This window comes from Littorina saxatilis, unplaced genomic scaffold (genome assembly GCF_037325665.1).
Source record: "Littorina saxatilis isolate snail1 unplaced genomic scaffold, US_GU_Lsax_2.0 scaffold_189, whole genome shotgun sequence".
Taxonomy (NCBI): domain Eukaryota; kingdom Metazoa; phylum Mollusca; class Gastropoda; order Littorinimorpha; family Littorinidae; genus Littorina; species Littorina saxatilis.
Genome location: NW_027126791.1, coordinates 155001 through 169838, shown reverse-complemented (window position 1 = coordinate 169838; position 14838 = coordinate 155001). Strand labels below are relative to the sequence as shown.

The 14838-nt window shown below is 46.3% G+C and overlaps 1 protein-coding gene across 1 annotated transcript in view; it reads left to right on the top strand.

Moving 5' to 3' along the window:
• The first annotated feature begins 1115 nt into the window (after window positions 1-1115).
• Window positions 1116-14838, top strand: part of LOC138955291 (uncharacterized) — a 27702-nt gene continuing 13979 nt past the window's right edge. Inside the window, exons 1-2 of the mRNA XM_070326921.1 lie at window positions 1116-3438; window positions 3857-4059. Coding sequence (XP_070183022.1) covers window positions 2212-3438; window positions 3857-4059 — 1430 coding nt within the window. The 5' untranslated portion in view covers window positions 1116-2211. The remainder of the gene's footprint in view (window positions 3439-3856; window positions 4060-14838) is intronic.

Genomic DNA, 14838 nt, shown 5'->3' with positions numbered 1-14838 from the left:
ATTGCTCCAGGGGCTTGCAACGTAGTACAATATATGACCTTACTGGGAGAATGCAAGTTTCCAGTACAAAGGACTAAACATTTCTTACATACTGCTTGACTAAAATCTTTACAAACATTGACTATATTCTATACAAGAACCACTTAACAAGGGTAAAAGGAGAAACAGAATCCGTTAGTCGCCTCATACGACATGCGGGGTGCAGAGAAATAAGGATGTGGAAAAGAAGACTTTTGGTAAGTGAAATAAAGGTGATGGATCCAGTCAGGTAGAAATAAGACAACAAGAAAAGAATTGGAAAACTGCAGGGAATAGTAGGGAGAGTTTTCTTGGAAGGAAATATAGGTGAAAGGACTGGTAAGGCAGAAATAAGACAAAAGAAGAGAAGAAACAGAACCGTTAGTCGCCTCTTACGACATGCTGGGTAGCATCGGGTAAATTCTTTCTAGTCCCAACCAATATGGGACTCCCCCTAACCCGCGGGGGGTACTACTACTACTACTACTACTACTACTACTACTACTACAACTACTACTACTACTACTACTACTACTACTACTACTACTACTACTACTACTACTACTACTACTATTACTACTACTACTACTACTACTACTACTACTACTACTACTACTACTACTACTACTACTACTACTACCACCACCACCACTACCACTACCACTACTACTACTACTTCTACTACTACCCCTACTACTACCATTAATCTGACAAAACGTGACTCCAACCTTGCAGTGTGACGGCCGTGTTGACAGTCGCTGTGCACTGACCAAGCGCAGGTTGTCAGCCGTGAAAAGCCGGCACGCTCTTCAGTCCGAGGCGAGACGTTTCGCTTCACGCCCTTCACAAGAAACCAACAGGCAACGCTGACATCGGACGCAGACGACAAAGGAGTGTCACAACAACAACAACAACAACAACAACAACAACAACAACAACAACAACAACAACAACAACAACAACAACAACAACAACCTGTAGACAACGCTGATATCGGACGCATACGACAAAGGAGTGTCACAACAACAACAACAACAACAACAGCAAAAACAACAACTTCAACAACAACAACAACAACAACAACGATAATGACAACAACACCACCAACAACAACAACAACAACAACAACAACAACAACAACAACAACAACATGTAGAAAACGCTGATATCGGACGCAGACGACAAAGGAGTGTCACAACAACAACAACAACAACAACAACAACAACAACAACAACAACAACAACAACAACAACAACAACAACATGTATACAACGCTGACAACAGACGCAGACGACAAAGGAGTGTCACAACAACAACAACAACAACAACAACAACAACAACAACAGGTAGACAACGCTGACATTGGACTCAGACGACAGGGGAGTGTCACAACAACAACAACATGTAGACAACGCTGACATCAGACGCAGACGACAAAGGAGTGTCACAACAAAAAGAACATTAACAGCAACCTGCAGACAACGCTGACGTCAGGCGCAGACGACAGAGGAGTGTAACAACAACAACAACAACAACAACAACAACAACAACAACAACAACAACAACAACAACAACCTGTGGACAACGCTGATATCGGACGCAGACGACAGAGGAGTATCACAACAACAACCTATGGACAACGCTGATATCGGACGCAGACGACAGAGGAGTACCACAACAACAACAACCTGTGGAAAACGCTGACATCGGACTCAGACGACAAAGGAGTGTCACAACAACAACAACCTGTGGACAACGCTGACATCGGACGCAGACGACAGAGGAGTGTCACAACAACAACAACCTGTAGACAACGCTGACATCGGACGCAGACGACAGAGGAGTGTCACAACAACAGCAACCTGTAGACAACGCTAATATCGGACTCAGACGACAAAGGAGTGTCACAACAACAACAACCTGTGGAAAACGCTGACATCAGACGCAGACGACAGAGGAGTGTCACAACAACAACCTGTGGACAACGCTGACATCAGACGCAGACGACAGAGGAGTGTCACAACAACAACAACAACCTGTAGACATCGCTGACATCGGACGCAGACGACAGAGGAGTGTCACAACAACAACCTGTGGACAACGCTAGCTGCAAAGCCGACCGCGGAGAGGACAGCTGTTCTCTTATTGAACAGGTAGAGACACACAGAGAACACACACCTGATCCCCGTAACCATGGCAGGACCTGGAAGCAGTCATCAGACCAGCAGCAGCAACTGGCGGCAGATCGTGACGTCACTCTACCCTGACGCTCTCACCCGTACCTACTGTGTGCCTCCAATCCACTTCAACAGGGTGCCCTACGTCAGGGACACTGTACCCGGTACCCGTCACTCTGCGCTTGTGCTGCACCCGCCATCTAGTGCCGGCCCTGGCCACAATGTTCCCGCAGGCAGTCAAGGGGCAGCCACAAGTAGCGTACAGCCAGGCAGCGGTCAGCCTACACCCGGCGGACATCAGAAGAAAGGGAAAGGGCCACAAGCTCGACAACCAGCACACAGTCGGCAGCATCCTTACGCCCGGTCAGTGCAGTGGGTACAGCCCTTCTCCGGACAGGCAACACACGGGCAACAATCCACCACCGGTCAGTCGTCTTCTGGACAGGCAACACACGGGCAACAGTCCACCATCGGTCAATCGTCCTCTGGACAGGCAACACACGGGCAACAGTCCACCATCGGTCAGTCGTCCTCTGGACAGGCAACACACGGGCAACATTCCACTACCGGTCAATCGTCCTCTGGACAGGCAACACACGGGCAACAGTCCACCATCGGTCAGTCGTCTTCTGGACAGGCAACACACGGGCAACAGTCCACCACCGGTCAGTCGTCTAGCGGTCAGCAGAGTGAACAGTACAGCCTATGGACGCCAGAGTCAGTGCCCCCTTGCACGCCAGTCAATGTTCAACAGACAGACATATCGGATGACTTTGCCCAAAACCACGTGATGGTCAACCTGCAAGAACTCGGCAACAATCGTCACGAGGCCATGTTCATCCTGTCTCAGCTCAACTTCGGTGACTACCTCAACCAGCCTGCCTACGCCGCGGCCGCTGCACAGCTTCCACTACCATCAGACAAGGACACGCAGCAGACAAAGTATTCTGATGGCGAGGCCGACTTTGTGTTGATCCACCGCCAGCACGGCATTCTGATCGGAGAGCTCAAGACTGTGGGCAGGTGGCAGAAGGATGTTAATAACCCTCAACCTCCGGCCGATGCTGACGTGGCCAAGAGGGTGACGAAGGCGGTCAAGCAGCTGGACAGGTCGGAGACAGTGGTGAGGCATCTTGTGAGTGACGTGGCACCTGGCCTGACTGTGAGGAAGACTCTCTTCCTGCCTTACATCAGCACAAAGCAACTCCAGCGGGTCTTGGATAACGATCCACAGTTGAAACAGGTATTCTAAAAAAGAGAGGGGGAGAGAGAGAGAGAGAGAGGGGGAGAGGAAGAGAGAGAGAGGGGGAGAGATAGAGAGAGAGAAAGAGAGAGAGAAAGAGGGAGGGAGAGAGAGAAAGAGAGACAGAGAAAGAGAGAGAGAGAGAGAGAGAGAAAGAAAGAGAGAGAGAGAGAGAGAGAAAGAGAGAGAAAGAAAGGGAGAGAGAGAGAGAGAGAGAGGGGAGAAAGAGAGAGAGAGAGAGAGAGAGAGAGAGAGAGAGAGAGAGAGAGAGAGAGAGAGAGAGAGAGAGAGAGAGAGAGAGAGAGAGAGTGGACAACCAGCTTATAACAGCGTGTATTAGTCTCAGTAACCGATACGATGTAAAACTAAAACATTGTAAAGGTAATCTATAATGACATTCAACATTGACACGTTGCAGGCGGCGTGTCGGAGCCTGGGTGCAACCAATACAGTGGAGGCCGTACTGCTGTGCTGTAGCTCTGACCAACTGTCCCAGCCTGCATCGTACTGGCACGTGACACCCGCCGTGTTATCACAGCTCAGCACCTGGTGGCAACACAGGATGGCCTGTACAGTGGACACTCTGCTCACTGATGACAGTTATCTGGACATCGTGGCCAGGTGAGAAAAGTCATTGCATTGTGTCTGTTCTATTACAATGGCGGGGAAAAGAAATCGCTTTGTTTCTTACACTCTGTGTTTGCTGCCGGTATAACACGAGAACATTACTCCCACCAAATACTCCGGAGAAAACTTTTTTGTACGAAACTTGAACTCCCTTTACGAAAAAAGTACACCACCCTCACACGAGCAGATTACTTCCCACGACAGGTTTACTCGGAGTAAACATTTCGTTGAAAAATTGTCCTCCCCTGACGAATAGATAACGAATAAATTACTCCACCCTATAACACGCAAATTACTTCGCACAACAGGTGTACTCCCGAGTAAAAATTTCATACAAAACTTGTACTCTCGAATACGAATACGAATACTTTATTATCTCATACAGAGAAATTTCAGTGTGGTGCACATTAAAAGACAAAACAAATAATAAGACAGCAGATAAAAATACCATACGAAGCATACTACACTCGCGCACGCATATGTACACTAACAGGAATAGTAACATGATTCCAAATAGGTTAAAAGTTTAACGCTAAAAACTATCATTATCACAGGACTAGATATGTCATTGAACAATATTTATCACAGGACTAGTCATTCGAGGGTTATCACACTCATTCATCACAGAAATCAGTGCATATGTTCACCGGCACACATACTAGTTTTAGTTAACTTAGGTATTTAAAAAGCCAATTGACTTTGGAATAAAACTGTTCTTAGTTCTGAGCGTGCGGAATCTGGGAGTGCGGAGGCGACGTCCTGAGGGCAGGACCTCAAAGTGGTGAGCGAGCACATGACTACTATCCTGGATGATGCAACGGGCCTTTCGCACCACACGTCGTTCATACAGCACAGTCAATCCTTCCTGTCTCACCCCCACAATCTTACCACATGTGTTCACCACCCGCCCAAGCACATTCTTACTCTTCACACACAGACCTCCATACCAGCAGATGAAAGAGAAAGTGAGAATGGATTCAATGAATGAAGTATAGAATGTTTGGAGGATGCGGCTGTTGATGTTCAGACTTCTGAGCTTTTGTAAGCAGTAGATTCTTGACTGACACTTCTTGTGGATAGCTTTAGTGTTTGAGGAGAAATTTAGTTTGTTGTCAATGACTGTTCCGAGATATTTGTATTCAGTCACTCGCTCAACTTTCACACCATCTATACTGTTCAAAAAAAGAAACGCATAGCTTGTAATATTTGGTTAATTTAGTTATATGGCTACAAGGATATCCACCAAACTGCAGAAAATGTTTATCTGGTCGTCGACCTTTCGTCCATTGCCACAAGTGAGCTCTGCACGTGACGCATGCGTTATCAGTGGCTACAATGTCAAAATTGCTCATTTGGCATGACCACTCGTCATGCTTCAGTGTAATCTCGTGAAACTCGGGGAATATTGAGCTCTCACCATGTCTTCCAAAACCCATAAAAGCGGATTGTTCGCCACAAAGAAATCAGACGACAATTCAGCGACGAAAGATGGCCCGATTGAGCAGAGAAGACCGCCAAATTGCATTGGGTCGTTTACAAGCAGGCCAAAGTCAAAGTGCAATCGCCAGGCACTTCCACGTGTCCCAGAGCACCATCAGTAGACTGTGGGTCAGGTTTCAAGCCACTGGCTCCGTTGCTGACTTGCCACGAGCGGGAAGACCAAGGGCGACAACTGCTGCTCACGACCGCTTCATACGGCTCCGCCACCTCCGGAATCGTTTCCTGTCGGCCTCATCTTCTGTCCAGGCTCTCCCCGGGCCACACCGATTATCGGACCAGACCGTGCGGAACCGCCTGCATGAAGCTGGTTTGAGAGCTCGCAGACCTCACAGAGGAGCTGTCCTCACCCGCCGCCATCGCCAGAACCGAGTGCAGTGGGGCAACCAGCACCTTCGATGGACCGTCCGGAATCACTGGAGACACGTGTGGTTCAGCGACGAGTCCTACTTCCTGTTCCAGCGACATGATGGTCGGAGGAGGGTCTACCGGAGAGTAAACGAACGTTACGCGCCCAACTGTGTGGATGAGGCACCCGTTCATGGTGGTGGAGGCGTCATGGTGTGGGGGGCGATCAATACCGCTGGAAGGAGCACCCTGGTGCACGTCCAAGGGCGCATAACTGCCCAGCGATACGTGGAGGAAATTCTGCGCCCACACGCCCTTCCTCTTCTGGCTGACCAGGATGCCATATTCCAGCAGGACAACGCTCGCCCGCACACAGCACGACTCACCACCCAGTTCCTCACCGACCACCATGTCCAGGTGCTTCCCTGGCCATCCATGTCGCCAGACATGAACCCGATAGAACACCTCTGGGATGAATTGGACAGACGTGTGCGCAGGCGAGAAGAAGCGCCGGCAAATCACCGCGATCTATTGCAGGCACTTCAGGAGGAGTGGGACACCATCCCACAGCAAGATATCCGGCATCTGATCCAGTCCATGCCCAGAAGGTGCCGGGCAGTTGTTGCTGCTCAAGGCAGTCACACCCCCTACTGACTTGACAGCCTCGGCACCCAATCGTATTGATTGACTGATTGATTTGAAGATGCAAATGAACTGTGTGTGCATTCAACTGTGTCCATACCAAATTTCAAACAAATAATCTAAATATTGGATTTTCTGTTAATTTTTTCGACAAATAAAACAAATTGGGCAAGTAGCAACTATGCGTTTCTTTTTTTGAACAGTATATGTACAAATCTGAAACTGTAGCTGGGTTTTTGCGAAAGTCAATAACTAGCTCTTTTGTTTTTGTTACATTTAGGGCTAAATAGTTATCTTTACACCAGGAGCTGAAATTTTGAACTTCAGAAAAATAAACAGAATCAGAGTCAGACAGGTCTTCAAGGGCAGAATCGTCAGAATATTTCACAAGAGGGGTCGTAACAGTGCCTTGACAATCGTTAGTGTATAATGTGAACAGAACTGGAGACAATACTGTGCCCTGAGGGGCTCCAGTAGAAGTACTAACTATGGATGAAAGTGCGCTATGGAAACGGACGGACTGGGTTCTGTTCACTAGAAACTGTGTGATCCAAAGGACGAGTCTGGGAGTGACGTTGTAGGAAAGCAGTTTTTGAACAAGCAGGTGAGGTTGTATTGTGTTGAAAGCAGATGAAAAGTCTATAAATAGAATACGGACGAAGGAACCAGGTTTTTCTAAGTGACTATATGCTTGTTGCAGAAGTGTGAGTGTGGCGTCATCTGTACCTCTGTTTTTCTTGTAGGCAAACTGAAAAGGGTCCATGAAAGGTTGTGTGCAGTTGAGAAGACGAGGCAGAAGGATGCGTTCAAAACATTTCATTACTACCGAAGTGAGGGCAACTGGACGATAGTCATTGAGCTGTTTGGGTCTACTGTTTTTAGGAACGGGACAGATGGTTGACTTTTTCCACACATCAGGAACAATACAGTCCCTGTTCCCTGTCAGTCCTGGTGGTGGAAGGGGTGGAGGGAGAGGGAGTGGTAGCGCAACATTCCGTTTGCGCGAGATCTCATATGGGGGATATCCCATTTCGCCCCCATCCCATGTTTGCGACATTTCACAACCCAAGAGTCATTTTACTTCCATGTCATACTACATGCACCACATACCATGTTGGCGCCTTCTTGGTTCACCGCTATCCCATTTCGCCCCCACCCCAATTTCGCATCATTTCACAAGCCGAGCGTCATTTTGCTACCAAGTAATACCACTTGCGCCACATTCCACTTTGGTGCCATCCCGTTTTGCCGCCATCGCATTGCGCCCCCATTCCTATTTCGCGACATTTCACAAGCCAAGTGTCATTTTACTATCGTGTCATATCATTAGCGTAATATTCCATTTTGGTGCCATATCATTTTGCCGCCGTCCCATTTTGCCCCCATCCCATTCTTGCGACATTTCACAAACCAAGAGTCATTTAAGGTTTGTGTCATACCAATAGCGCGCCATCCAATTTTAACCCCATCCCATTTTCGTGTCATTCTACTAGCCAAGCGTCATTTTACTATTTGCATCATTTAACTAGATAAGAGAGACATTCCCTTTGCGCGACGTTTCATTTTGCCGCCATCCCATGAGTACGTCGTGCAAGACGAACGTTCACGGCGAGCTATAAACCCGGTAAAACGTTGGGTAGTAACAATTTCGTGGACGGAGTAATTTTTTCGTTCCTTGGGAAGTTCTTTTCTCCTGCAAGATTTTTACTGGGAGTACAAATTTCGTACGAATATTTTATTCCGGAGTCAATTATTTTTCATGGAGTACAAATTTCTTACTACACCGGCCCTTTTTCTGTTGTGGGTGACTGTTGTGGGTGGGGTGACTGTTGTGGGTGTGGTGACTGTTCTGGGTGGAGTGACTGCTGTTGTGGGTGGGGTGACTGTTGTGGGTGACTGGTGTTGTGGGTGGGGTGACTGTTGTGGGTGGGGTGACTGTTGTGGGTGGGGTGACTGTTGTGGGTGTGGTGACTGTTGTGGGTGGAGTGACTGCTGTTGTGGGTGGGGTTACTGTTGTGGGTGTGGTGTCTGTTGTGGGTGGGGTGACTGTTGTGGGTGGGGTGACTGTTGTGGATGGCGTGACTGTTGTGGGTGGCTGTTGTGGGCGGGGTTACTGTTGTGGGCGGGGTTACTGTTGTGGGTGTGGTGACTGTTGTGGGTGGGGTGACTGTTGTGGGTGGGGTGACTGTTGTGGGTGGGGTGACTGTTGTGGGTGGGGTGACTGTTGTGGGTGGGGTGACTGTTGTGGGTGGGGTGATTGTTGTGGGTGGGGTGTCTGTTGTGGGTGGGGTGTCTGTTGTGGGTGGGGTGACTGTTGTGGGTGGGGTGACTGTTGTGGGTGGGGTGACTGGTGTGGGTGGGGTGACTGTTGTGGGTGTTTGAAGGGATACTATTGGTGTGACTGTTGTGGGTGGTGTGACTGTTGTGGGTGGTGTGACTGTTGTGGGTGGTGTGACTGTTGTGGGTGGGGTGACTGGTGTGGGTGGGGGGACTGTTGTGGGTGGGGGGACTGTTGTGGGTGGCGTGACTGTTGTGGGTGGGGTGACTGGTGTGGGTGGTGTGACCGTTGTGGGTGGGGTAACTGGTGTGGGTGGGGTGACTGTTGTGGGTGGTGTGACTATTGTGGGTGGGGTGACTGTTGTGGGTGTGGTGACTGTTGTGGGTGGGGTGACTGTTGTGGGTGACTGTTGTGGGCGGGGTTACTGTTGTGGGTGTGGTGACTGTTGTGGGTGTGGTGACTGTTGTGGGTGTGGTGACTGTTGTGGGTGGGGTGACTGTTGTGGGTGGGGTGACTGTTAATTGTGGTTGGGGTGACTGTTGTGGGTGGGGTGACTGTTGTGGATGTGGTGACTGTTGTGGGTGTGGTGACTGTTGTGGGTGTGGTGACTGTTGTGGGTGGGGTGACTGTTGTGGGTGGTGTGACTGTTGTGGGTGTGGTTACTGTTGTGGGCGGGGTGACTGTTGTGGGTGTTTGAAGGAATACTATTGGTCTGACTGTTGTGGGTGGTGTGACTGTTGTGGGTGGTGTGACTGGTGTGGGTGACTGTTGTGGGCGGGGTTACTGTTGTGGGTGTGGTGTCTGTTGTGGGTGGGGTGACTGTTGTGGGTGGGGTGACTGGTGTGGGTGGTGTGACTGTTGTGGGTTGGGTGACTGGTGTGGGTGGGGTGACTGGTGTGGGTGGCGTGACTGTTGTGGGTTGGGTGACTGGTGTGGGTGGTGTGACTGTTGTGGGTGGGGTAACTGGTGTGGGTGGCGTGACTGTTGTGGGTGGTGTGACTGTTGTGGGTTGGGTGACTGGTGTGGGTGGTGTGACTGGTGTGGGTGGGGTGACTGTTGTGGGTGGTGTGACTGTTGTGGGTGGGGTGACTTGTGAGTGTGGTGTCTAGCTGTTGTGGGTTTGGTTATTGTTGTGGGCGGGGTTACTGTTGTGGGTGTGGTGACTGTTGTGGGTGTGGTGACTGTTGTGGGTGGGGTGACTGTTGTGGGATGGGTGACTGTTGTGGGTGGGGTGACTGTTGTGGGTGGGGTGACTGTTGTAGGTGGGGTGACTTGTGGTTGTGGGTGTGGTGACTGTTGTGACTAATCTGACGGTTTTGAGGATAGTTTCTGGCGAATTTGACTAATTTGAAGAATGTCAGGAATCTGCTGTACCGTTTATATTTAGATGTACATGGAGGATTTGCTCTGAAAATCACCACAAGAATGTTTATGCACTGCTTTTCTCCTGTGCTGAAGTTGAAAAATTAAGTCTTGAGTCTGCTTACGTCAGTTGCACCACCAGGGACCCAGTCACCCAGTTGCCCTGGTAACTAACAACAATCGAGTCGAGTGGTCGAGGGAAATAACCCTTTGTATCATATTAACCCTTTCAGTATATGCCTTTCTTTCGTCAAATCGCAAGGTCACAGACGGGTCATATTTGGCCCAAAGTATTTGACCATTTTCTACAATGTTGTTGACGAACAATTTCAACTTGACAAACTTCCAGGATTTGTTATCTTCAGACATGTCATGAGTTCGATTATCCTAAAACAACGCACACTCCAAAACCCGCAAGAATACCATTTCCTCAAGAGTTTGATCATTCTAAACATGACCTGAATTTGCTTGCATGCTCTCTGTCCAATGTCTAGGTCACAGACTGTTTATAGAGCTAGAGTAACAATTAATATATGAGCCAATGTCAAAAGGTGCTGTGGGTACGCTAGGTATTTTATAAGTTCTGTAACTATTTACTGAATGTACACTCAGATGGAACTTTTGGTTTTTCTGAGAGATTAATGAATAAAGATGATCGCAGAGAAAAACCAAAGACTAACTATAAACAGTTAAAATTCTGCTCCTCATTCATTACGCAAATTAGTGCTTTTTAGGGACGTATTTTGACAAGGTGTTTGAGTACTCTCGATAGTTTTAGAAAAAATGCTAATAAGCTTTTTTCTGGGCAGTTGGATTTAAACCAAATGATTGCATGAACCCCAATACATAGTTCTGTGTGTTTTTCTTCCCATTTGTCCGTTTTTTAAAGAAATTATTAAAGTTTGAAAATTGCGTGTCTAGCGTGACTCTTTGCGTCACAAAAACTCAAACTTTAAAAAAGCTTCCAAAAAATGTTGTTGTTCAACTAGATACACAAAAGAACCAGTTTTGAACAAAAACTGTCGGTGAAAAGGAAAAACAATGAAAATAACCACTATATTTTGAAGTTTGGTACCATTTCTGGCTAATTTAAGCTTTGTCGTCACAATGTCACACTAGACACTTTTTTTTTATCAAATTTCCTTTTTTTTGCACAAAATTTTTAATTTCTTTCTTTTTTTTTGCTAGCAGTCAGAAGCAAATCAAATGACTGCTTCATAATCACAGTTTTTGAAAAGAAGAAATAAAAAGGAATTGTCATTATTGTGTGACAGAACAATTTGTCGTCACAGGTCACACTAGACACACGACGTCATTTGTCCATCCAAACAAAATTTATGTAATTAAAACCACTGTTTTAGAAGATTGATTACGTGCTTTAATTATCGACAAATGCTTGTTCTTCATCACTCTCTTGAGATGACCAGGAAGAAATAATAATGGGCCAGAATTCCCAATCATCTAGGCCGTTTTCTGAACTTCGCGCACGGCGCGCTAGTGTTAAGACCGCGGCCCAAAAAACACAGTCCGGTGCCCAGCGATGCTCGGAATACAAGAAAAGGATGAAATAAAAACCGACCAGGAGTATGCTGCCTACCTGGATAGGCAGAACGTATTGAGCAAGGCTTGGAGGGAACACCGGACCGACGAGCGGAGAGCATTGGATCGCGAGAAAGCAAGACATCGTAAACACTTGACTAAATATAAAAAAGAAATAAAAAAAAAAGACTCCAACATTAACAACCTTAAAGGCACAGTAAGCCTCCCGTAAACCATCACAGATACTGTCAGGCTTTTACACACAGTACAAATACCCTTCCATGTGAACGCTCACTAAACGGGAACATCCCAGGTGCCCTACGTAAAGAGCGAGCAATTTTTACAGAATTAATTTTGCGGATTGTCTCAGAGACAATCGGACCGTGGTGCGTTTTGGCGCTAGACCTAACTTTTAAAATCTAAATAATAAATTGACAGCTTGTTACACAAACATTCTTAAATCATAAAAGAATTCTTTTTTCATCAAGACAAGATCAGTACAATTCGAAGTTTTTAAAGTTTGAAAAAAGAAAAGCCCGGAAGCAGGGTCACGCAAGGTCGTGGTTCTCGTAGCAGACGACGGTTTATGCCTATCGCCAATTCCTCTGAACAGTCAAAAGCCATCGCTAGAGTTCTTGTGAACCACAGCCGTTTGTTTCGTGCATAGTCAGATAAGCTCACATCGAGTCGCATTCAAATTACTAACTGACGACTACATTGTGAAAAAGGGAAACTGGATCACACGGTTCACGATGGCTCAAACCACGCAAAAATAAATTCTTTGAAAATTGCTCGCTCTTTACGGAGGGCACCTAGGATGTTGTCAAACGGTGAGTGTTTAAATGAAAGGGTGTTTGTACTGTGTGTAAAAGCCCGACAGTATCTGTGATGGTTTACGGGAGGCTTATTGTGCCTTTAACATTTGACCAGAGTCAACTAGTCTTGCGTCATGTCAGGGCGTTTTCTTGTCCTGGGAATATATTTCATGACCCCACTGTGACCTTGAAATGTGACGCAGGTCTTCCATATTTGTATCATCTATGGAGGACATCAAAGTTCAAAACCCTGGAAATGTGGAAGTTTCAAAGATGTAGCCCTCAAAACATTCAAAACAATGATACTTTTTACTTTTTGTTCACCTTAGACGGCCTGCTATGACCTTGATATTTGACAAGGGAGAACCAAACTCGCATCATATTTGGATATCATCAAAACATAGAAGTATGGGAAGTTTAAACGCTTTCGCTACAAAGCATTTTGAGAAAATTCCAAATTATTCCCTTTTTGACCCGAAGACAACCCCACCGTGACCTTGACATTTGACAAAGGTCACCCATATTTATATCATGTGTGTAGGCTATCAAACTCTGGAAATTTGTGAAGTTTCAAAGATGTAGCCCCAAAAACATAAAAAAACAATGATATATTTTTTTCTCCTCATTGAGACAGACCTGCTATGACCTTGCTATTTCACAAGAGTAAACCAAATTGAGCATCAGGATTGGATATTATCTCAACAAAGAAGTGTGTGACGTTTAAAAGCTGTTGCTTTAAAACTTTTCGAGAAAATACCAATTTATCACTTTCTGACACAATACGACCCCGCCGTGACCTTGAAATGTGACGAAGGTCAACTATTATCTCACCATGTCTGGAGGTCATACAATCATACACGTATGTGAAGTTTCAAAGCTTTGACTTCAACAATATCTGAGAAAACCTCAAATTAAAGAACTTTTGTATGGAGCACATACCGTTTGTGACTGTGATAGCAATAAATGAATTCATGTTGCTAACATACACATTTTATGCGCTTTTACCTTGATTATATTTAATCTACACCCCAATACTCATATGCGAGCTCAGTAGAAATGAAAGTTCTAGAAAAAAATGGAAAAAATCAGGTTTATGTCCTTACATGCCACAAGAGACACTCGTCAAGCCTCAACTTAACGGCCAAATAACACAGCCGTTGTGAAAGATTTTCCCTTTTCTCCTTTAGAAACTATATACTGAATGTGTTAAGCAACTCAAAACACCAGTCATTTTACTTTGGGTGTACTTTGATTTTCGAAGCTGTCAGACAGCACCTTTTGACATTGGCTCATATATCTCTTTTAAATTACACATGACGAGGGTGAGTCACATAAGCATTTGCTTTTCTTGTGACGGGAACATTCATTAAGGATGACATAAAGCAAACAGCTCTTAATTATGTCGTTGTTGCTCTGAACATTTGTGTGACAGGGTGGAAGGAGGAGGAAGTAGCGATTTGAAGTAGTTGGTAGGTGAATGTAGTCACCTCGTAGTGGTAGACCCCGAAGTAAGGAGAACACCATGTGGGTGAATGTAGTCACCTCGTAGTAGTAGACCCCGAAGTAAGGAGAACACCATGTGGGTGAATGTAGTCACCTCGTAGTAGTAGACCCCGAAGTAAGGAGAACAACACCTTGGCCCGTATGCATGAACTAGAAGTAAGAAACACTGGAAGTAGAGGCCTCTTTTCGAAGTGGGAACTCCCGAAGTCAACTTTCTAACTGTTCACAATGCATGAACTGACTTGAACGCCAAAGTAGTGACAGCGAGAGTATTAAGGTCAAGGTCGGGGAAATTGGGGGAATCCTTACTAATACGCATGCGCACGTTTCTATCAACATGGCAGTCAACGAAAATGGCAAGGCACGTGTGCCGCTCAAAAAGAAAGTTGACACGGAGGGGCGTTCTGCACCTTTTTCAGATGGTGAAATTGCTGTACTCTTGACAGAAGTGTTTTACGAAAGAACGGTTATTCTGTCCAAATTTCAGAACAGTTAATTAGAAAAAAACACAGTAAACACCAAGTCAGTTTACAGAACAGTCTAACTGTTAACATAAAGACGCTGTCTGGTCCAAAATTGCCAAAGAAGTGTCGCTCTCTCTCTCTCTCTCTCTCTCTCTCTCTCTCTCTCTCTCTCTCTCTCTCTCTCTCTCTCTCTCTCGGCTCTCTCTCTCTCTCTTACGACACATGCACACACAGACAAACGTACACTCATGCACATACTGACACTATGACACAAGTGACACTGACGGCACACATAAACACACACACACACCACACACTGCACACA